This window comes from Rhinoderma darwinii, chromosome 2, assembly GCF_050947455.1.
Source record: "Rhinoderma darwinii isolate aRhiDar2 chromosome 2, aRhiDar2.hap1, whole genome shotgun sequence".
In the NCBI taxonomy this organism is placed as follows: Eukaryota; Metazoa; Chordata; class Amphibia; order Anura; family Rhinodermatidae; genus Rhinoderma; species Rhinoderma darwinii.
Window position 1 is genome coordinate 479,332,724 of NC_134688.1, and position 23,269 is coordinate 479,355,992.

General features: G+C 49.6%; 1 protein-coding gene across 2 annotated transcripts in view; it reads left to right on the forward strand.

Moving 5' to 3' along the window:
- The window catches only part of LOC142741678 (uncharacterized), an 87,377-nt gene extending 65,091 nt beyond the window's left edge, over window positions 1–22,286 (forward strand). Inside the window, exons 5-6 of one of the 2 annotated variants that reach the window (XM_075851024.1) lie at window positions 1,011–1,092; window positions 22,207–22,286. In XM_075851024.1, coding sequence (XP_075707139.1) covers window positions 1,011–1,076 — 66 coding nt within the window. In that variant the 3' untranslated portion in view covers window positions 1,077–1,092; window positions 22,207–22,286. Of the gene's footprint in view, window positions 1–1,010; window positions 1,093–14,419; window positions 14,597–22,206 lie in introns of those variants that run through there. The other variant, XM_075851023.1, reaches the window with a different exon arrangement.
- Window positions 22,287–23,269: the final 983 nt, after the last annotated feature.

The window sequence follows — 23,269 nt, forward strand, 5'->3', positions numbered from 1 at the left end:
AGGAGAGAGGACACTGCTGACCACAAGAGCTTACACTCTACAGGAGAGAGGACCCTACTGACCGTAAGAGCTTACACTCTACAGGAGGGAGGACCCTGCTGACCATAAGAGCTTACACGCTACAGGAGAGAGGACAATACTGACCATAAGAGCTTACACTCTACAAGAGAGAGGACCCTGCTGACCATAAGAGCTTACACTCTACAGGAGAGAGGACCCTACTGACCCTAAGAGCTTACACTCTACAGGAGGGAGGACCCTGCTGACCATAAGAGCTTACACTCTACAGGAGAGAGGACACTGCTGATCATAAGAGCTTACACTCTACAGGAGAGAGGACCCCGCTGACCATAAGAGCTTACACTCTACAGGAGAGAGGACACTGCTGCCCATAAGAGCTTACACTCTACAGGAGAGAGGACCCCGCTGATCATAAGAGCTTACATTCTACAAGAGAGAGGACCCTGCTGACCATAAGAGCTTACACTCTACAGGAGAGAGCACCCTGCTGACCATAAGAGCTTACACTCTACAGGAGAGAGCACCCTGCTGACCATAAGAGCTTACACTCTACATGAGAGAGGACCCCGCTGACCATAAGAGCTTACACTCTACAGGAGAGAGGACCCTGCTGCCCATAAGAGCTTACACTCTACATGAGAGAGGACCCTGCTGCCCATAAGAGCTTACAATCTAAATGGAATGGGTCTGGGAGATTTTCGCAGCCTCCATTGAGTTCAGAGGCGGCTGTATAAATTCTTATGCACTCAGATGTCCGTACTATTTCTGGAGACGTTTTTAACCCCTTACATTGTTCTCACATGTTGTCAGTCATTGCCAGGCCTGAGTGTCGGGCAGGTAATACTGTATGTGCGAGTTCTCTGCTGGAGACAGCGCTGCGCTGTGTAGATTGTATGTATGGAAAGAGTCATGTCAGACACATTTGTTATCTCCCTTGTAATCTGCGGCATCTTCTGGGGTCACAGCTTCTGTATTTTTCATATTTCCAGCAATGGTGGAAGAGCAGAATCACTATAAATGTGGAGGACAAAGGCCACACTGAGAACGGATCCTGAGTCCCTGAAGAACAAGGTGCGTAATGGAGGCGGCTGGAGGTATGACGTCCCCGGAGGTGGAGATCTAGAGTCATACAAGACGTCACCTGTCAGTTACATATTCCTAATACTCAGTGTGACCTCCCAGCAGCGCCGCACATTATTATTATATAGTCTCCATTCACTGCAGTCAACAGGTACAGGGGTCACGGCCATATTACCAGACACTACACCGGTGACCGGGCTGATGTCCTAGATCTGAGCTGCCTGCAGGAGCTGCACAGGGATCAGGTTCAGCGACATCTGGGAATCCAGACATCAATCATTCCGACATAAACTCATCCCCTACCAACTGGAGAGTTCAGTGTGAGCATTGAAAAAGGGCACAATGTGACGTGGTCAGACGGGCACAAGGCTGGGATAAGGGAGCGTCCGCTAGACACAGATCCCGGGACTTACATGAACATATATATACATGACCATCCCCCTCCCAATACCTCATGTATAGGCCCTAAGACTGCACACACACGACTGTAGTTTTCATCCGTAATTACAGACCATGTAATTACGGATGAAATTGCGGACCCATTTTATTTCTATTTGCCACGGACACCCTTCTGACACCCAATCTTACAATGTACCCACGCTATATTACTTCTGTCTATGGCAAAACTTAATGTGAGCGAGTTCTAATAATTGTAATATTAGGAGTCTGGATTATTAGGCTGAGCCGTTGCTGACTGATCCTATGCTGCGTATAACTAAAGGAGGCCAAACCACAGTGTCCCTATGACAACTCTTCAAACTCCATTTTAACCAAGTACAAGACTAGGACACAATAAAGTCAGTGTAAGGGTATGTTCACACAACCTATTTTCAGTCGCATTTTCATGGCTAAAAATGCGGGCGCTGAACGCTTCCAAACATCTGCCTGGTGATTTCAATGGGAAAAACGGCATTCCGTTCTCACGGGCGTTTTTTTAAAAACGGGCGCGTAAAAAAAATGGCTTGTAAAAAGAAGTGCATGTCACTTCTTGAGCTGTTTTTCATTGACTCAACAGAAAAACAGCTCTAAAAACGTCCGGAAAATATGCCGCAAAAAGCAATTTGCTTAAAAAACAGCTGAAAACCAGGGGCTGTTTTCCCATAAAAAGCTCCGTATTTTCAGCCATTTTCGTTGAGCGTGTGAACATAGCCTTATAATGAGAGGCTTCAGCGAGGGGTAATAAGCAGAGAATTGCTGCAGGATGAGAAGATCACAACCTTTTATTCTGTTTTACATCAATATATAAATGACGGATTCACAGAAGATTCACAGAAAAAGCCGATCACCGGATCTCAATGTTCTGTACATAATATACATGCACTCCGCTTCTCAACGCTTTATTTTCCTGTATGACGCGTCCACAAAGACGAGTGATAGAGGACGTTGTGCCTGAGAACGGCTGGAAACATTCACTTCTTTCAATATCTATCGATGTTCTGACTAATAGCGGCGTAGACGGACATTACTGGACCATCATGGCCTCACTGCCGCCATTTCTACCAATATCCTGACTAATAGCGGCGTAGACGGACATTACTGGACCATCATGGTCTCACTGCCGCCATTTCTACCAATATCCTGACTAATAGCGGCATAGACATACATTACTGGACCATCATGGCCTCACTGCCGCCATTTCTACCAGTGTTCTGACTAATAGCGGCATAGACGGACATTACTGGACCATCATGGCCTCACTGCCGCCATTTCTACCAATATCCTGACTAATAGCGGCGTAGACGGACATTACTGGACCATCATGGTCTCACTGCCGCCATTTCTACCAATATCCTGACTAATAGCGGCATAGACATACATTACTGGACCATCATGGCCTCACTGCCGCCATTTCTACCAGTGTTCTGACTAATAGCGGCATAGACGGACATTACTGGACCATCATGGCCTCACTGCCGCCATTACCAATGTTCTGACTAATAGGAGCGTAGACGGACATTACTGGACCATCATGGCCTCACTGCCGCCATTTCTACCAATATCCTGACTAATAGCGGCGTAGACGGACATTACTGGACCATCATGGCCTCACTGCCGCCATTTCTACCAATGTTCTGACTAATAGCGGCATAGACGGACATTACTGGACCATCATGGCCTCACTGCCGCCATTTCTACCAATGTTCTGACTAATAGCGACATAGACGGACATTACTGGACCATCATGGCCTCACTGCCGCCATTACCAATGTTCTGACTAATAGCAGCGTAGACGGACATTACTGGACCAGCATGGCCTCACTGCCGCCATTACCAATGTTCTGACTAATAGCAGCGTAGACGGACATTACTGGACCATCATGGTCTCACTGCCGCCATTTCTATCAATGTCCTGACTAATAGCGGCATAGACGGACATTACTGGACCATCATGGCCTCACTGCCGCCATTTCTATCAATGTCCTGACTAATAGCGGCATAGACGGACATTACTGGACCATCATGGTCTCACTGCCGCCATTTCTACCAATGTCCTGACTAATAGCAGCGTAGACGGACATTACTGGACCATCATGGCCTCACTGCCGCCATTTCTATCAATGTCCTGACTAATAGCAGCATAGACGGACATTACTGGACCATCATGGTCTCACTGCCGCCATTTCTATCAATGTCCTGACTAATAGCGGCGTAGACGGACATTACTGGACCATCATGGTCTCACTGCCGCCATTTCTATCAATGTCCTGACTAATAGCGGCGTAGACGGACATTACTGGACCATCATGGCCTCACTGCCGCCATTTCTATCAATGTTCTGACTAATAGCGGCGTAGACGGACATTACTGGACCATCATGGTCTCACTGCCACCATTTCTATCAATGTCCTGACTAATAGCGGCGTAGACGGACATTACTGGACCATCATGGCCTCACTGCTGCCATTTCTACCAATATCCTGACTAATAGCGGCGTACACGGACATTACTGGACCATCATGGCCTCACTGCCACCATTTCTATCAATGTCCTGACTAATAGCAGCGTAGACGGACATTACTGGATCATCATGGTATCACTGCCGCCATTTCTACCAATGTCCTGACTAATAGCGGCGTAGACAGACATTACTGGACCATCATGGCCTCACTGCTGCCATTTCTATCAATGTCCTGACTAATAGCAGCGTAGACGGACATTACTAGACCATCATGGTATCACTGCCGCCATTTCTACCAATGTCCTGACTAATAGCGGCGTACACGGACATTACTGGACCATCATGGTCTCACTGCCACCATTTCTATCAATGTCCTGACTAATAGCAGCGTAGATGGACATTACTGGACCGTCATGGCCTCACTGCCGCCATTTCTACCAATGTCCTGACTAATAGCAGCGTAGACGGACATTACTGGACCATCATGGTCTCACTGCCGCCATTTCTATCAATGTCCTGACTAATAGCGGCGTAGACGGACATTACTGGACCATCATGGTCTCACTGCCGCCATTTCTATCAATGTCCTGACTAATAGCGGCGTAGACGGACATTACTGGCCCATCATGGCCTCACTGCCGCCATTTCTACCAATGTTCTGACTAATAGCGGCGTAGACGGACATAACTGGACCATCATGGTCTCACTGCCACCATTTCTATCAATGTCCTGACTAATAGCGGCGTAGACGGACATTACTGGACCATCATGGCCTCACTGCCGCCATTTCTACCAATGTTCTAACTAATAGCAGCGTAGACAGACATTACTGGACCATCATGGCCTCACTGCTGCCAATTTCTACCAATATCCAGTAAGCCCAGCGTAATGTAGGCGCAGCCGTAATGAAGGAAGCGCATGACTAGGTGTTTGGGAGTTCTAGGCTATTATGTTCTAGGTATTATGTTTTAGGCTATATTTATAGGGATTGGAGGGTTATGTGAAAGGGGCAGGGGGCAAAATGTATCTATATGTGGTGGGTGGAGAATAAAGTATATAAGTCCATGCGGGGAAAAGGCAGCCCTCTTTCCCGCTGGACAACAGGAGAAAGTTTTGTCCTGTTATTATAGTGAAAAGAAAAATATACAGATAAATAATTTTACTTACCTGATGGAAGCGGCGATGGAGACAACGATGGCCAGGATCCGGGATGCAGCGATGCAGCACGGCGTGGGATGGCTGGATGCGCTGATTGCCGGGGCTCTTCCTCCGGTTCCAGCGGCTGGAGAGGAGAGTGAGGGACGCAGCAGCAGGCGTTCCAGGCCTCAGGAGAGGCCTTCATCTGCAGAGACGCCTCGGTCTGGTCGGCGCCGAGGGAGCCCCTCCAGGGACCCTCCTCCTCCTGCTGGTCCGGAGCTGCACCCTGGCGACGGTCCACGGAGGTCAGGGAGGAATCCCATCAGGCGGGCGAGACCGGAGGTGACAGGAGGGGGGGGGGCCGCGGCGGCCATCTTCCTCCCTCCTGTCTTCAACAACGACGCCGGAAGTGGAGGCGGGACCGGATGCGCGCACAGGACCGGATGTGCGCGCTGGGCCGGATGCGCGCGCAGGTCCGGAAGTGACGGCTTTCTCCGGCGCCGATGCTCCAGGTGCCGGAGGAGCTCAGCGTACAGACATCAGGACACCAGCACCGACCCGTAGGAAGAGGCGGGCGGCATCTAGATGGGGAGCGAGATCGCCTCCTGCAGGAGCAGGGAGGCGTGCGGCGGCGACAGCGACCGGAGGTACCCGGGCAACTTCTTGGAGTGACGCCGGGCCCCATCCGGACGAGGGGGGGCAGCGGTCTGCTATACAGGCAGCAACAACGACAAGAAGATTTTATTTTGACAGCCCTGCAGAAGGACTGGATCGGCAGGGCTGTCGTTCTGAATATGCCACGCCACCAGGGGGTGGCAGGATCGTGGACGGGCCGCATTCCGCGGAGCCTAGAGCAGCAGCGACTGGAAGTGCGGGGAGCTACGGGGAGCGTGGGGTGCAGGAGCACCACTCCCTAGGATCGTCACGACCGACGCCTGGATTATCTGGAGTGATGGACGCGTCCGCTGGGAGGTCACCTCAGGGACGTACGGGTGAGTCTACCACGGATGTGGTGCCGGGGATGTGTGGGGGGGATGTGGGGGGGATGTTGTCAATGTCACAGATGCAATTGTTGTTTAGAGGGATGCAGGAGTATTTTAGGAGAATGGTGCCAGGCGTAGAGCAGTCGCCAGCGAGGGTATGGGGCGCTGCTAGTGAGGCGTCTGCTAGTGCGGCAGGGAGTGCGGTTGCTAATGAGGCGATTTCTGGTGCAGCTGCGGCAGTGATTGCGGGTGTTAGTGAAGTGGCGCCGGTTGTGGGTGCCGTAGTGGCTGTGGGAAAAGCGGTTGACGAGGCGGCTAGTACAGCTAAGAAAGTGGTGGAGGATGTGCGTTTGGCTGACGCGGCAAAAGGCGAGGTTTATGTGTGTTTTGAGGGCCCGCTGGGGGCACATTTGAAGGTGGAAATTAGGGAAAAGATATGGAAAGATGAATATGTTGAGATTTTTTCTTTGCTGCCGTTAGAGAAGTTTAATTTGGACCGGTGGAAACCGGATGAAAGTAAGAAGGAGGAGGAGGAGCGGCGGCGGTATCGTTTGATTCCACGGACTTTTGCGAATTGGCTGCAGGCCTTCGCTATCTTGGCTAGTGTGGTGGGTGAGAAGGCGCCGGAGAACTGTTCGGCGCTATTCTGTTATATGGATTCGGTAGGGGAGGCGTATCGTGTATACGGTGGTAATGCGTGGTTGCGGTATGACGAACAGTTTCGTCAGCGGAAGTCGGTGCGCCCGTCGTTGCGATGGGATCACAAGGATATCAGTTTATGGATGCGTCTGATGTCTGCGCCAAAACAGGGGCAGCAGCCCTTTCGGGATGCGGCCGGCGGTCAGGGGTCAGCAGCGGGTCGGTCAGGATCCTCAGGAAAGGGGTGTTGCTGGCAGTACAATGAGGGGCATTGCAAGTTCGGCCCAGACTGTAGGTACAAGCACGAGTGCTCCGGTTGCGGAGGCGCCCATGGTTTGTCCAGATGCTTCAAGAAGCATAAGGGCAGGCAGGGAGATGCTGAGCAGAAGAGGGGCGACGCCGGTGAGGGTGGAAAGGATGCTCCCGTTTTTAAGGGGCTATCCAAATAGGAAAGTGGCGGAGTTGTTATGGTTAGGATTTTCAGAAGGTTTTCGGATTCCTTGTACGTCGGTTGGACGTGATGGGGTGGTCCGTAATTTGTCGTCTGCTTTGGCGCGGCCTGATCTGGTTACGGATAAGCTGCTGAAGGAGGTGGCTTTGGGCCGCATGGCGGGGCCGTTTTCCTCCCCGCCTGTTCAGAATTTGCGGGTTTCCCCGTTAGGTTTGGTTCCAAAAAAGGAGGTGAATAAATTCCGCCTTATTCATCACTTGTCTTATCCGGAAGGCGAGTCGGTGAATGACGGCATTGATCCGGCACTGTGCGCGGTTAGTTACACTAACTTTGATGCGGCGGTTGTTTGGGTTCGGAAATACGGGAAGGGCTCTCTGTTAGCGAAAACTGACATTGAGGCCGCTTTTCGTTTATTGCCGGTGCATCCGGATAGTTTTTGTTTGCTGGGATGTTATTGGCAGGAGGAATATTTTGTGGATTGTTGCCTCCCGATGGGCTGCTCCATTTCATGCGCTTATTTTGAGATGTTTAGCACGTTTTTGGAGTGGGTGGTCCGTCGGGAGGCGCAGGTGCAATCTGCGCTGCATTATCTGGATGATTTCCTGTTTATCGGTCCGCCGGGTACCTATGTGTGTGCAGGATTGCTACACACTATGGAGAGAGTGGCAATGGATTTTGGGGTACCTCTGGCGCCTGAAAAAACTGAGGGACCCACGACGGTCATTAAGTTTTTGGGAATCATGATTGATTCAGATAATATGGAGTGTCGCTTGCCTGATGATAAGTTGCTGGTGATGAGAGAGTTGGTGGCGAGTGCGCTGCGCAGGAAGAAAATACAGTTGCGGGACTTGCAATCCTTGTTGGGGCATTTGAATTTTGCTTGTAGGATTATGCCCATGGGGCGGGTGTTTTGCAGGCGATTGGCGAGTGCTACCGCGGGGGTGCATTCCCCTCATCATTTCATTAGGTTGTCGGCGGAGTTGAAAGCTGATTTGTTGGTGTGGGGGGAGTTTTTGCAGACCTATAATGGGCGGTCGGTGCTCATGTATCAGCCGGTGTCTAGTGTGGACTTGGAGCTGTATACAGATGCATCAGGTGCTTGTGGATTTGGGGCTTATTTCCAAGGGCAGTGGTGTGCAGGAGTTTGGCCTGATACATGGCATGAATGTGGTTTTGTCCGTAACTTGGCTCTGCTGGAATTGTTCCCGATTGTGGTGGCTGCGGAGTTGTGGGGGGATTGTCTGCGGGACCGGAGAGTGCGTTTCGTATGTGACAATCTGGGTGTCGTTCAGGCTGTTAATGCGCAGACAGCTAATTCTCCGCCAGTCGTGCGGCTATTGCGATATTTAGTTTTGAGAGGTCTGATGTTGAATGCGCATTTTGTGGCAGTGCATATTCCTGGGGTGCTGAATTCTGTGGCTGATTCCCTTTCTCGTCAACAGTGGGACAGGTTTCGTCTGCTGGCGCCGGGGGCGGAGTCTCATGGCCTGCCGTGTCCAGAGCATCTGTGGAAGGTGGTGTGACAATGGCGATGTCGCTCGTGGAAAGGTCGGTTAGTGCGGTTACGTGGCAGAGGTACAGTGCGGTATGGCAGGTATGGGAGGCTTTGTTAGAAAATGCGCAGGCAGGTATTGCAGATCGGCCGGCGTGTTTGCTGTATTTTATAGGAAATGCGTACAGTGAGGGGTCGTCTGCAGCAACGGTCGCTCGGAGTTTGTCGGCCTTGGCTTTTTGGTTCAAGAAGAAAGGTGAGGAGGACGTGACTAAGTCCTTTCTGGTGCGGCAGGCAATGAAGGGTTTCAGGAGGGGTTCCGCAGTTAGGGATCTCAGGAAGCCGGTGTCATTTGAGCTGTTGGTAGCGATTTGTGATTTGTTGAGGGAGGTTTGTGTTTCAGCATTTGAAGTGCGGCTATTTACACTGGCATTTTCTTTGGCTTTCTTTGGGGCGTTCCGGATATCGGAGTTGGTGTCGGCCAGTAAGAGTGTGGCAGGGGGTTTATTGTACGCTGATGTGGATTTGGATGGCTCCTGCCTTTCTTGTTTGCTCCGTAGATCTAAGACAGATCAGGAAGGGAGAGGTTTTGTGGTGCGCTTGTATGAGTTACCAGGGTCGCGGGTGTGCCCGGTCCGCGGTTTTCGGGAGTTTGTCGCGGTGAGGCCTGAGGGCCCGACATCCTTGTTGGTTCATGCAGACGGGCTGTCTCTGTCAAAATTCCAGTTTTCACAGGTGTTCAAAAAATGTATCCTGTTGTCTGGCAGAGGTGGAGCAGGTTTTAGCTCTCATTCTTTTAGAATTGGCGCAGCTACGGAAGCAGCTCGGTGGGGTTTATCCCCGGCGATGGTTAAGAAGATCGGTAGGTGGGAGTCAGACCGATATAGGTTGTATGTGCGGCCTCATTTGCTGTGAGGCGGTGGAGATAAGATGTGCTGGAGGTGGATATGGAGTAGTTACGTTGTTGTTTTGTGTTGTTTTAGGTGCAGGTCCCTGCTTGATTTGGATCATGGGGCACTCCTACGTACACTGGGGAGGTGTGCGTGCTGATGTTCGTCCGGCCGGACGGCAGTTGGGCATGGATCACGCAGAAGTGCAGGTCAGATGGTTGGGCCTGCGGGGCATGCTGTGGTGTAGGCTGTTACCAGAGGTACAATTTTATGCGGGTTTGGACAGGGCGCCGGATATCTTAGTGGTGCACCTTGGCGGCAATGATTTGGGCATTCGGTCGTCCAGGGATTTAGTGAGGGATGTGAAGATTGACCTTTTGCGGTTGTGGTCGGCGTTCCCAGGAGTGGTTATTGTATGGTCAGATATTGTGGCTCGCAAGGTGTGGCGGCAGGCACGTTCCGTACATAGCTTAAACAAAGCGCGAGCAAAGGTCAACAAGGTAGTTGGCAGATTTGTGGCACGCAATGGCGGTGTTGTGGTGCGGCATAAGGAGTTGGAGGGTAGAGAGGTAGGTTTCCTCAGGGCGGATGGTGTTCATCTAAACGAGGTGGGTCTGGATATGTGGACCCTGGACATTAAGGAGGGCATGGAGAAAGCCCTGCAGTTGTGGAGGGACAATCATGTGTAAGGGGTCACACATGATTGTCGTGGCGGTAGGAGGAGGGGTCTTTGGAGGCACGGAATGGTAAGAAGGAGAAGCAACAATGGAGATTGTTGCAAGAGAACTCGGGGCGTTTAACCCGGGATAGTATTGGAGGGGCTGGGGAGTGGTTACACAGCTCATATATATTCCTGATGGGCAGGGTCCCCAGGAAGGGAGAGAGAGGTCTTGGACATGGTTGGTGCCCTCGGGTCAGGTGCAGAACGGCTGTAGGGTAAGGGGTCCAGACCTAATAAGGAAACGATGGAGTTTAATGATTGAAGTGCCTTCAAGGATCCTTTATCTGGAGTTGGGAAATAGAGCAGGATGTTATCATGGAGTTATGATGTGTTTATGGTTATGCTCTTTTTCAGAAAAAGGTGTGTTTAATAAATGGCTGCTGTGGCCTTTACACCAAAATTCATGTGTGGTCTCTTATTGGGGTTTGGGGTGTAAGGTCGTAGATAGCGGAAGCATCAAACATACCTTAAGTCAAGTAAGCCCAGCGTAATGTAGGCGCAGCCGTAATGAAGGAAGCGCATGACTAGGTGTTTGGGAGTTCTAGGCTATTATGTTCTAGGTATTATGTTTTAGGCTATATTTATAGGGATTGGAGGGTTATGTGAAAGGGGCAGGGGGCAAAATGTATCTATATGTGGTGGGTGGAGAATAAAGTATATAAGTCCATGCGGGGAAAAGGCAGCCCTCTTTCCCGCTGGACAACAGGAGAAAGTTTTGTCCCGCCCGCCCTCCCAGTATTTTCTCCTGTTTATGGGAATTTGTCGGTTGGGATTTTGTTTTGTCACAGTAGCAATGGCGGTAGGAGGAGGGGTCTTTGGAGGCACGGAATGGTAAGAAGGAGAAGCAACAATGGAGATTGTTGCAAGAGAACTCGGGGCGTTTAACCCGGGATAGTATTGGAGGGGCTGGGGAGTGGTTACCCAGCTCATATATATTCCTGATGGGCAGGGTCCCCAGGAAGGGAGAGAGAGGTCTTGGACATGGTTGGTGCCCTCGGGTCAGGTGCAGAACGGCTGTAGGGTAAGGGGTCCAGACCTAATAAGGAAACGATGGAGTTTAATGATTGAAGTGCCTTCAAGGATCCTTTATCTGGAGTTGGGAAATAGAGCAGGATGTTATCATGGAGTTATGATGTGTTTATGGTTATGCTCTTTTTCAGAAAAAGGTGTGTTTAATAAATGGCTGCTGTGGCCTTTACACCAAAATTCATGTGTGGTCTCTTATTGGGGTTTGGGGTGTAAGGTCGTAGATAGCGGAAGCATCAAACATACCTTAAGTCAAGTAAGCCCAGCGTAATGTAGGCGCAGCCGTAATGAAGGAAGCGCATGACTAGGTGTTTGGGAGTTCTAGGCTATTATGTTCTAGGTATTATGTTTTAGGCTATATTTATAGGGATTGGAGGGTTATGTGAAAGGGGCAGGGGGCAAAATGTATCTATATGTGGTGGGTGGAGAATAAAGTATATAAGTCCATGCGGGGAAAAGGCAGCCCTCTTTCCCGCTGGACAACAGGAGAAAGTTTTGTCCCGCCCGCCCTCCCAGTATTTTCTCCTGTTTATGGGAATTTGTCGGTTGGGATTTTGTTTTGTCACAGTAGCAATGGCGGTAGGAGGAGGGGTCTTTGGAGGCACGGAATGGTAAGAAGGAGAAGCAACAATGGAGATTGTTGCAAGAGAACTCGGGGCGTTTAACCCGGGATAGTATTGGAGGGGCTGGGGAGTGGTTACCCAGCTCATATATATTCCTGATGGGCAGGGTCCCCAGGAAGGGAGAGAGAGGTCTTGGACATGGTTGGTGCCCTCGGGTCAGGTGCAGAACGGCTGTAGGGTAAGGGGTCCAGACCTAATAAGGAAACGATGGAGTTTAATGATTGAAGTGCCTTCAAGGATCCTTTATCTGGAGTTGGGAAATAGAGCAGGATGTTATCATGGAGTTATGATGTGTTTATGGTTATGCTCTTTTTCAGAAAAAGGTGTGTTTAATAAATGGCTGCTGTGGCCTTTACACCAAAATTCATGTGTGGTCTCTTATTGGGGTTTGGGGTGTAAGGTCGTAGATAGCGGAAGCATCAAACATACCTTAAGTCAAGTAAGCCCAGCGTAATGTAGGCGCAGCCGTAATGAAGGAAGCGCATGACTAGGTGTTTGGGAGTTCTAGGCTATTATGTTCTAGGTATTATGTTTTAGGCTATATTTATAGGGATTGGAGGGTTATGTGAAAGGGGCAGGGGGCAAAATGTATCTATATGTGGTGGGTGGAGAATAAAGTATATAAGTCCATGCGGGGAAAAGGCAGCCCTCTTTCCCGCTGGACAACAGGAGAAAGTTTTGTCCCGCCCGCCCTCCCAGTATTTTCTCCTGTTTATGGGAATTTGTCGGTTGGGATTTTGTTTTGTCACAGTAGCAATGGCGGTAGGAGGAGGGGTCTTTGGAGGCACGGAATGGTAAGAAGGAGAAGCAACAATGGAGATTGTTGCAAGAGAACTCGGGGCATTTAACCCGGGATAGTATTGGAGGGGCTGGGGAGTGGTTACCCAGCTCATATATATTCCTGATGGGCAGGGTCCCCAGGAAGGGAGAGAGAGGTCTTGGACATGGTTGGTGCCCTCGGGTCAGGTGCAGAACGGCTGTAGGGTAAGGGGTCCAGACCTAATAAGGAAACGATGGAGTTTAATGATTGAAGTGCCTTCAAGGATCCTTTATCTGGAGTTGGGAAATAGAGCAGGATGTTATCATGGAGTTATGATGTGTTTATGGTTATGCTCTTTTATCAGAAAAAGGTGTGTTTAATAAATGGCTGCTGTGGCCTTTACACCAAAATTCATGTGTGGTCTCTTATTGGGGTTTGGGGTGTAAGGTCGTAGATAGCGGAAGCATCAAACATACCTTAAGTCATGACTAATAGCGGCGTAGACGGACATTACTGGACCATCATGGCCTCACTGCCGCCATTTCTACCAATGTCCTGACTAATAGCGACATAGACGGACATTACTGGACCATCATGGTCTCACTGCCACCATTTCTATCAATGTCCTGACTAATAGCGGCGTAGACGGACATTACTGGACCATCATGGCCTCACTGCTGCCATTTCTACCAATATCCTGACTAATAGCGGCGTACACGGACATTACTGGACCATCATGGCCTCACTGCCACCATTTCTATCAATGTCCTGACTAATAGCAGCGTAGACGGACATTACTAGACCATCATGGTATCACTGCCGCCATTTCTACCAATGTCCTGACTAATAGCGGCGTAGACAGACATTACTGGACCATCATGGTCTCACTGCCACCATTTCTATCAATGTCCTGACTAATAGCAGCGTAGATGGACATTACTGGACCGTCATGGCCTCACTGCCGCCATTTCTACCAATGTCCTGACTAATAGCAGCGTAGACGGACATTACTGGACCATCATGGTCTCACTGCCGCCATTTCTATCAATGTCCTGACTAATAGCGGCGTAGACGGACATTACTGGACCATCATGGTCTCACTGCCGCCATTTCTATCAATGTCCTGACTAATAGCGGCGTAGACGGACATTACTGGACCATCATGGCCTCACTGCCGCCATTTCTACCAATGTTCTGACTAATAGCGGCGTAGACGGACATAACTGGACCATCATGGTCTCACTGCCACCATTTCTATCAATGTCCTGACTAATAGCGGCGTAGACGGACATTACTGGACCATCATGGCCTCACTGCCGCCATTTCTACCAATGTTCTAACTAATAGCAGCGTAGACAGACATTACTGGACCATCATGGCCTCACTGCTGCCATTTCTACCAATATCCTGACTAATAGCGGCGTAGACAGACATTACTGGACCATCATGGCCTCACTGCCGCCATTTCTACCAATGTCCTGACTAATAGCGACATAGACGGACATTACTGGACCATCATGGTCTCACTGCCACCATTTCTATCAATGTCCTGACTAATAGCAGCATAGACAGACATTACTGGACCATCATGGCCTCACTGCTTCCATTTCTATCAATGTCCTGACTGATAGCGGTGTAGACGGACATTACTGGACCATCATGGCCTCACTGCCACCATTTTACCTTTCTGCTCACAGGGAATATCCGGCGGAGCAGATGAGTGAAGTCTGGCTGCCGGGGTTACGCTGCGTACACGAGATGGACCGTGGCAGAGCATGACCGATAGAGTCCATATGATCTGCTCTGCATTGTAAACAATGGGGACAACACATCAATGGTCGGCACAGAATGTTTTGTCTTTTTTTTTTTTTTTTTACAATAAATGCACCGTTGTCCATTTTTAATAAATTTCCAACTTCTGGAGACCCCTTTATTTTATTATTTTAAATACTACCCTACGGCTTATGCACACGGCGGTATTAAATCTCAGTTTTGTACGAAGCTGTAATAAGTCTTCTTTAGAGGTGAATGAGGCCTCTATTGTGCCTCATTATTACTCTGACGTCATATGGAGATTTCTGTCCCATTCCCTATAGATACGATGGCTGCTCCATCGGACGCTGTATGTACTGAGGTATAAGGAATCATTACTTCTAGGGGAGAATATCTCATATGTATCATGTCCGATGTGGCCTGTGCTGCAGTGTATGGAGACCCTTATGGCTCTGTACTAAGGATCTGTATATCCTGAAAAAACAATCTCCGATGGGAGGTCATTATTTTACTTCTATAGCCGCAATCAACCAATCACATTATTGCTTCATGGTAATATTTCTATGACACAAGAGCTAACTGTTAATTGGCTCTTGAGCTCAGGGCCGGCCATAGGGGTGTGCGACCTTTGCGAGTGCGCAGGGCGCTGCACCCTCCCAGCATGTAGAGGGCGCCACTGAGCTGTGCTCTGCTCTGTCCTCTGCTCCTAGTTACACACACGGAGTAAATAAGTGCGGAGAAGGAAGCTCCGCCCACAGCCAATCCTGCAGGAAACCTGTGATCCTGTTCAGCAAGGAGAGATGGTATGTGTCTCTGTGTGTATACAGTATGTGTCTCTGTGTGTATGTATACAGTATGTGTCTCTGTGTGTGTATACAGTATGTGTGTATATGTGTGTGTATACAGTATGTGTCTCTGTGTGTATACAGTATGTCTCTGTGTTTGTATGTGTATATATGTGTCTGCATGTATTTATGTCTCTTTGTAAACGTGTGTGTTCAATATCAAAGTAGAAAAGATAAAATGAAGATATCTGTGCTGCCCCCTATATACCCTGCTGCCCCTTATATACCCTGCTGCCCCTTATATACCCTTCTGGCTCCTATATAACCTGTTGCCCCTTATACTCCCTGCTGCCCCTTATATACCCTGCTGCCACCTGTATAACCTGCTGCCCACTATAAATCCGATTGCACCCTATTTACCCTGCTGCCCCTTATATACCCTGCTGCCACCTGTATACCCTGCTGCCCCCTATAAATATTGTTGCCCCTTATAAACCTTGCTGCCCCTTATATACCTTTCTGCCCCTTATATACTCTGCTGCCCCTTATATACCCTGCAGCCCCCTATATACCCTACTGCCCCTTATGTACTCTTGCCCCGTTATATACCCTGCTGCCCATTATATACCCTGCTGCCCCTTATATGCCCTGCTGCCCCTTATATACCCTGCTGCCCCTATATACCCTACTGCCCATTATGTACTCTTGCCCCTTATATACCCTGCTGCCCCTTATATACTCTGCTGTCCTTAAGGGAAACACCACATTTTTTTTATATAGTAATCTATAAAAGTTTAACCGATTCATCGCAATTAATGGGAATAATATTTTTAAAGTTTATCTCCCGTTTGGAAGTGCACTGCAAGATATACATACATATACTAGTGTGTATGCATATGTATATATATATATATATATATGCCTCTGCGTGTGTTTCTATGTGCCTGTGGGTATAGTCATCAACTACGACATTATCTGTACTCAGAGTTATCACTGTGTTATCTGTGGTGTTCCATGGGACTGCAGGTGTGGGTATATATGTGCCTGTGTGGGTATATATCGGTCTGTTTGTGAATTTGCCTTTGTGCTTTATATATGTGTCTTTTATGTTTTTGTATATGTTCCTGCCTGTGTATGTGTCTGTATGTCTATACATTTACCTGTATGTATGTATGTATATTTTCCAGAATGTGTGAATGTATATTTGCCTGTATATCTAAATATCTGTCTTTATTTATGTACAGTATATATGTTCCAGTATGTGCGTGTTTATATATGTGGTTAATTTTTGGTTTGTGTAGGGGGCGGCAATAGAGAGTCCCGCACAGGGCGCCATCCAACCTAAGGCCGGCCCTGCTTGAGCTGGTCACATTTCGGGGATCACAGTATTGCTGCCATCTGCCGGAAAGAAGCGCAGGGTTAATTGACACTTTACCACATTCCTTTATATCTTCAAAGAAATGAGGAGACAGAGCTGGACGAGTAATGGCGGCTGTCTGCTAATAATCCACCTCCTCTTCTCCCTGATAGTGAAGGAATGATTGATTGATTGATTGATCGATTCCTTCCTCCGTATATCCGTTAAACTCTCAGGACTTCTATGAGATAAAGCTCCACAACTAGGAGTGAAGAAGGAAGGGTTAATTCCCGGGGTCTGGCCCAGCGTGCCCTCATCTCCCCCATGTCCTTCCATCGTCCCTGTAATTAGCAAAACCTAAAAATTGGAGTCTACCATCTGTCTGATCTTATAGTGATCTTTAAGAGAGTTTATTTACTTGCTTGCTGAGCAGGTCCTCTTACCTCGTCATTTATCATCTGTATAACACGGTTTATTGTTTCAACATGTTGTAATTTTGACTGCTTGGGGCTACACTGTGGCATTAGGATTACCTATGCCCTTTGTACTAATCTGCTTGTCTTTCCGCACTGTGGAAATCATCTCTGTTTTTAAATGTGTGTTATTTTATTGTTTCAATAAAGTTATATGGTTTTACATTTCACTCTGGTGTGTCAGACTCCAATTTTTAGGTTTTGCTAGTTATCAGCGGGTGCCACCGTTACCACCATGTTTATTATGGGCTGTTATGCTAAGGTCCCTATAGATATGATGCACTAGGTATGATACATGGTTACTAATGTATTTAGGGATCTGTTTGTTTCTGGTGTTCTCCATTTAGGTAGATCATCGTCCCTGTAATGTCCAGGCCGTGTATGTGGCTCCTCTGTTCATTGGCGTCTGCTATGGCGGCGTCTCCTGCCCAGGCCGTGTACATGGCTCCTCTGCTCATTAGTGTCTACTATGGCGGCGTCTCCTCTCCAGGCCGTGTACGTGGCTCCCATGTTCATTGGCGTCTATTATCGCGGCGTCTCTCCAGGCCTCTGTTGATTGGCGTCTGCTATGGCGGCGTCTACTGTCCAAGCCCTGTACATGGCTCCTCTGTTCATTGGCGTCTGCTATGGCGCCATCTTCTGTCCAGGCCGTGTACGTGGCTCCTCTGTTCATTGGCGTCTACTATGGCGGCGTCTCCTGTCCAGGCCGTGTACATGGCTCCTCTGTTCATTGGCGTCTACTATGGCTACGTCTTTTGTCCAGGCCGTGTACATGGCTTCTCTGTTCATTGGCGTCTACTATGGCGGCGTCTCTCCAGGCCGTGTACGTGGCTCCTCTCTTCATTGGTGTCTGCTATGGCGGCGTCTCCCATCCAGGCCGTGTACATGGCTCCTCTGTTCATTGGCATCTGCTATGGCGTCATCTCCTGTCCAGGCCATGTACATGGCTCCCCTGTTCATTGGCATCTACTATGGCTGCGTCTTCTGTCCAGGCCGTGTACATGGCTCCTCTGTTCATTGGCGTCTACTATGGCGGAGTCTCCTGTCCAGGCCATGTACATGGCTCCTCTGTTCATTGGCGTCTACTATGGCGACGTCTTTTGTCCAGGCCGTGTACATGGCTTCTCTGTTCATTGGCGTCTACTATGGCGGCGTCTCTCCAGGCCGTGTACGTGGCTCCTCTCTTCATTGGTGTCTGCTATGGCGGCGTCTCCCATCCAGGCCGTGTACATGGCTCCTCTGTTCATTGCATCTGCTATGGCGTCATCTCCTGTCCAGGCCGTGTACATGGCTCCCCTGTTCATTGGCATCTACTATGGCTGCGTCTTCTGTCCAGGCCGTGTACATGGCTCCTCTGTTCATTGGTGTCTACTATGGCGGAGTCTCCTGTCCAGGCAGTGTACATGGCTCCTCTGTTCATTGGCGTCTACTATGGCGGAGTCTCCTGTCCAGGCCGTGTACATGGCTCCTCTGTTCATTGGCGTCTACTATGGTGGCATCTTCTGTCCATTCCATGTACATGGCTCCTCTGTTCATTGGCATCTACTATGGCTGCGTCTCCTGTCCAGGCCGTGTACATGGCTTCTCTGTTCATTGGCGTTTACTATGGCTGCGTCTCCTGTCCAGGCCGTGTACATGGCTCCTCTGTTCATTGGCATCTACTATGGCTGCGTCTTCTGTCCAGGCCGTGTACATGGCTCCTCTGTTCATTGGCATCTACTATGGTGGCGTCTTCTGTCCAGGCCGTGTACATGGCTCCTCTGTTCATTGGCGTCTACTATGGCGGAGTCTCCTGTCCAGGCCGTGTACATGGCTCCTCTGTTCATTGGCGTCTACTATGGCGACGTCTTTTGTCCAGGCCGTGTACATGGCTTCTCTGTTCATTGGCGTCTACTATGGTGGCATCTTCTGTCCATTCCATGTACATGGCTCCTCTGTTCATTGGCATCTACTATGGCTGCGTCTCCTGTCCAGGCCGTGTACATGGCTTCTCTGTTCATTGGCGTTTACTATGGCTGCGTCTCCTGTCCAGGCCGTGTACATGGCTCCTCTGTTCATTGGCATCTACTATGGCTGCGTCTTCTGTCCAGGCCGTGTACATGGCTCCTCTGTTCATTGGCGTCTACTATGGCTACGTCTTTTGTCCAGGCCGTGTACATGGCTTCTCTGTTCATTGGCGTCTACTATGGCGGCGTCTCTCCAGGCCGTGTACGTGGCTCCTCTCTTCATTGGTGTCTGCTATGGCGGCGTCTCCCATCCAGGCCGTGTACATGGCTCCTCTGTTCATTGCATCTGCTATGGCGTCATCTCCTGTCCAGGCCGTGTACATGGCTCCCCTGTTCATTGGCATCTACTATGGCTGCGTCTTCTGTCCAGGCCGTGTACATGGCTCCTCTGTTCATTGGCGTCTACTATGGCGGAGTCTCCTGTCCAGGCCGTGTACATGGCTCCTCTGTTCATTGGCGTCTACTATGGTGGCATCTTCTGTCCATTCCATGTACATGGCTCCTCTGTTCATTGGCATCTACTATGGCTGCGTCTCCTGTCCAGGCCGTGTACATGGCTTCTCTGTTCATTGGCGTTTACTATGGCTGCGTCTCCTGTCCAGGCCGTGTACATGGCTCCTCTGTTTATTGGCATCTACTATGGCTGCGTCTTCTGTCCAGGCCGTGTACATGGCTCCTCTGTTCATTGGCATCTACTATGGTGGCGTCTTCTGTCCAGGCCGTGTACATGGCTCCCCTGTTCATTGGCATCTACTATGGCTGCGTCTTCTGTCCAGGCCGTGTACATGGCTCCTCTGTTCATTGGTGTCTACTATGGCGGAGTCTCCTGTCCAGGCAGTGTACATGGCTCCTCTGTTCATTGGCGTCTACTATGGCGGAGTCTCCTGTCCAGGCCGTGTACATGGCTCCTCTGTTCATTGGCGTCTACTATGGTGGCATCTTCTGTCCATTCCATGTACATGGCTCCTCTGTTCATTGGCATCTACTATGGCTGCGTCTCCTGTCCAGGCCGTGTACATGGCTTCTCTGTTCATTGGCGTTTACTATGGCTGCGTCTCCTGTCCAGGCCGTGTACATGGCTCCTCTGTTCATTGGCATCTACTATGGCTGCGTCTTCTGTCCAGGCCGTGTACATGGCTCCTCTGTTCATTGGCATCTACTATGGTGGCGTCTTCTGTCCAGGCCGTGTACATGGCTCCTCTGTTCATTGGCGTCTGCTATGGCGGCATCTCCTGTCCAGGCCATGTACATGGCTCCTTTGTTCATTGGCGTCTAATATGGTGGAGTCTCCTGTCCAGGCCGTGTACATGGCTCCTCTGTTCATTGGCGTCTGCTATGGCGGCATCTCCTGTCCAGGCCGTGTAAGTGGCTCCTCTGTTAATTGACGTCTGCGATGGCGGCTTCTCCTGTTCCTTCATTGGTCGGGTTCGCCATCGCAGGACTATGTCACATTCAGACTAATTTCTACAGAATCATCAGGAAATTATTTATTCTACAATTCCACGAGAAGCACGGATTATATCAGTACCGATCCCTGATGAGCTGCCGGACAGTCGGTAATGCAGCTCTAGAAGCTCCTTAATTTCACTTCTCTCCACATCTCTGAGCTCTTCTTATGACGCTGGTAATATAAGACATGTTACAGGTCACGTGACTGCACGGAACACGCAGAGGTCATGCATGTCTTTATCCTATATCTATCGTCATGACCTCTCCCCTGTATACGGCAGTACAGGCCTCCGTGGAGTGTAAACCTGGATACTCAGAGGTTCTCCAGGAAACAATCAGCAATCCTGGCTGACCCTCTCCCTATTTTCATGACCACACAACACAGACCTACAATCCCTCTTTAAATTGCCATATACCCGTAATCTGCTCATTACAGGAGCTTGTTCCTGACAACCATCATTTAACCCTGCCCTACCCTCTACAACTAGAGTCATTGGGTCGACCAAAGCATTAATTGGGGGCAGTGGAATAACTATAGGGGTCGCAGCGGCCCCCCCCCCCCGCACCACATCAATGAAAAGTTACTATAGTAATCGGGGCCTATGTAATAAACTAAACCCGTTACTATAGTAACTGACAGTACTTACATTCCTCCTTCCTGAGCGTAGCGGCGGTCCTGACGTCAGTACGCTATGCGCTGCGCACAACATCCCGACCCTGGATGGAGTCAGGACCTCCGCTGCAGCCGAAGAGGAGGGTAAGTTTAATACCACTGTCTGCTGGAACTGATCGGTCGGGGTCTGACTCCCGGTACCCTCGCCAATCAGATGTTTTGAAGGGGGTGCAGAGATCGTACAAGCGCTACTTCACCTTCATTCTGGTCACTTTTTCACACTGAATCGCCGACACGGACGTGACAGCAATTCACAGTGTGAGCAAGTGAGGGAAATGAAGGGGAAGCAGCGATTGTACGAGCGGCTGCACCCCCTTCAAAACAGCTGATGGGTGAGAGTCCTGGGAGTTGGACCCCGACCCTTAAGCTTGTGTTGGCCTATCCTGGGGATAGGCCATCAATGTTTAGGAACTGGACTATCCTTTTTAAGCCTACCATGTGACCACCTTGGGCTTAGATACAGGATCCAACAAACAGTATCACACATGCACATAGGCTCTGTATCTAAGCCTACCATATGCCTTAGGCCCTGTTCACATCAGCGTTGCCCTTCCTTTGAGGGGTTCCGTCAGAGGTTTCTGTCGGGTAACCCCTCCACGGAACAGCAAACTAAAACCTCAGATTTCGTTTCCCTCACCATTGATCACCATGGTGATGGAAACGTTGCTAAAGGTTTCCGTTTGCCAACGTTTTGACAGGGTTCCGTTGTTGTTGACGCAACCAATAGCACAGTCGACTGCGCTATTGATTCCGTCAAGACAACGAAACCCTGTCACAACTGAGCCAAACGAAAACCTTTAGTAACGTTTCCGTCACCATGGGGATCAATGGTGAGGGAAACTAAATCTGAGGTTTTAGTTTGCCGTTCCGTGGAGGGGTTACCCGACAGAAACCTCTGACGGAATGGCAGCGATGATGTGAACAGGGCCTCACTAATGTTTTTTTTTTGTGGTTGTGTTTTTTTACAGGTTTGGTCGTTGGACTACGTCGGATTCGAGGACGACTTCTATGACGCCTTTTTTTTATTATCAATAAACCTGTTTTTTCTATGTCTTTGTATTTCTTTTTTTATTTCGTATTAGTAGCTGCCGGCTGATTGGCAGCGCCCATTACTAAGGTGGGGCTTAATGCTAGACATGAAGAGGCTAACACTAACCCCCATTATTACCCCGATACCCACCGCCACCAGGGGTGTCGGGAAGAGCCGGGTACGATCCAGTACACGACCATAGTAGCACTATGGGGGCATTATACTGTGTGTGGGGACTCTATGGGGTCATTATACTGTGTGTGGGGACTCTATGGGGTCATTATACTGTGTGTGGGGTCATTATACTGTGTGTGGGGTCATTATACTGTGTGTGGGGACTCTATGAGGGCATTATACTGTAGGGGGCCCTATGGGGGCATTAGTGTGTGTGCGTGCGTGCGTGTGCGTTTGGAGGCAATATGGGGGCATTATACTGTGGGGGCATTATACCATACTTGCAAAATTTCAAGTATTGCTAAGATGGCACATTTTTTCCATGTTAAGCCACGCCCCTAACTCCGCCCAATACCCGTCCATACTACCAGTTCAGCCCACACAATATAATGTCCCCATAGAACCCCCCACACAATATAATGTCCCCATAGAACCCCCCACACAATACAATGTCCCCATAGAAGCCCGCACACAGTATAATGAACCCATAGCTGCCCCCACATGGTATAATGCAGATTCAGGTGAAACTGGGACATGCCGCCGACCGCCCGGGACAGTACCAAAATCCGGGACGGTTGGCAGGTATGATTATATTGCGTGTGGGGTGTGGGGGGCACTTTGGAGGCATTATACAGTGTGGGAGTCACTATAGATTTATTATACTGTATGTTACAGGGGCTACGAGGGCATTATACTGTGTGAGGGGGCACTGAGTGGGCATTATACTGTGTGAGGGGCACTGAGTGGGCATTATACTGTGTGAGGGGGCACTGAGTGGGCATTATACTGTGTGAGGGGGCACTGAGTGGGCATTATACTGTGTGAGG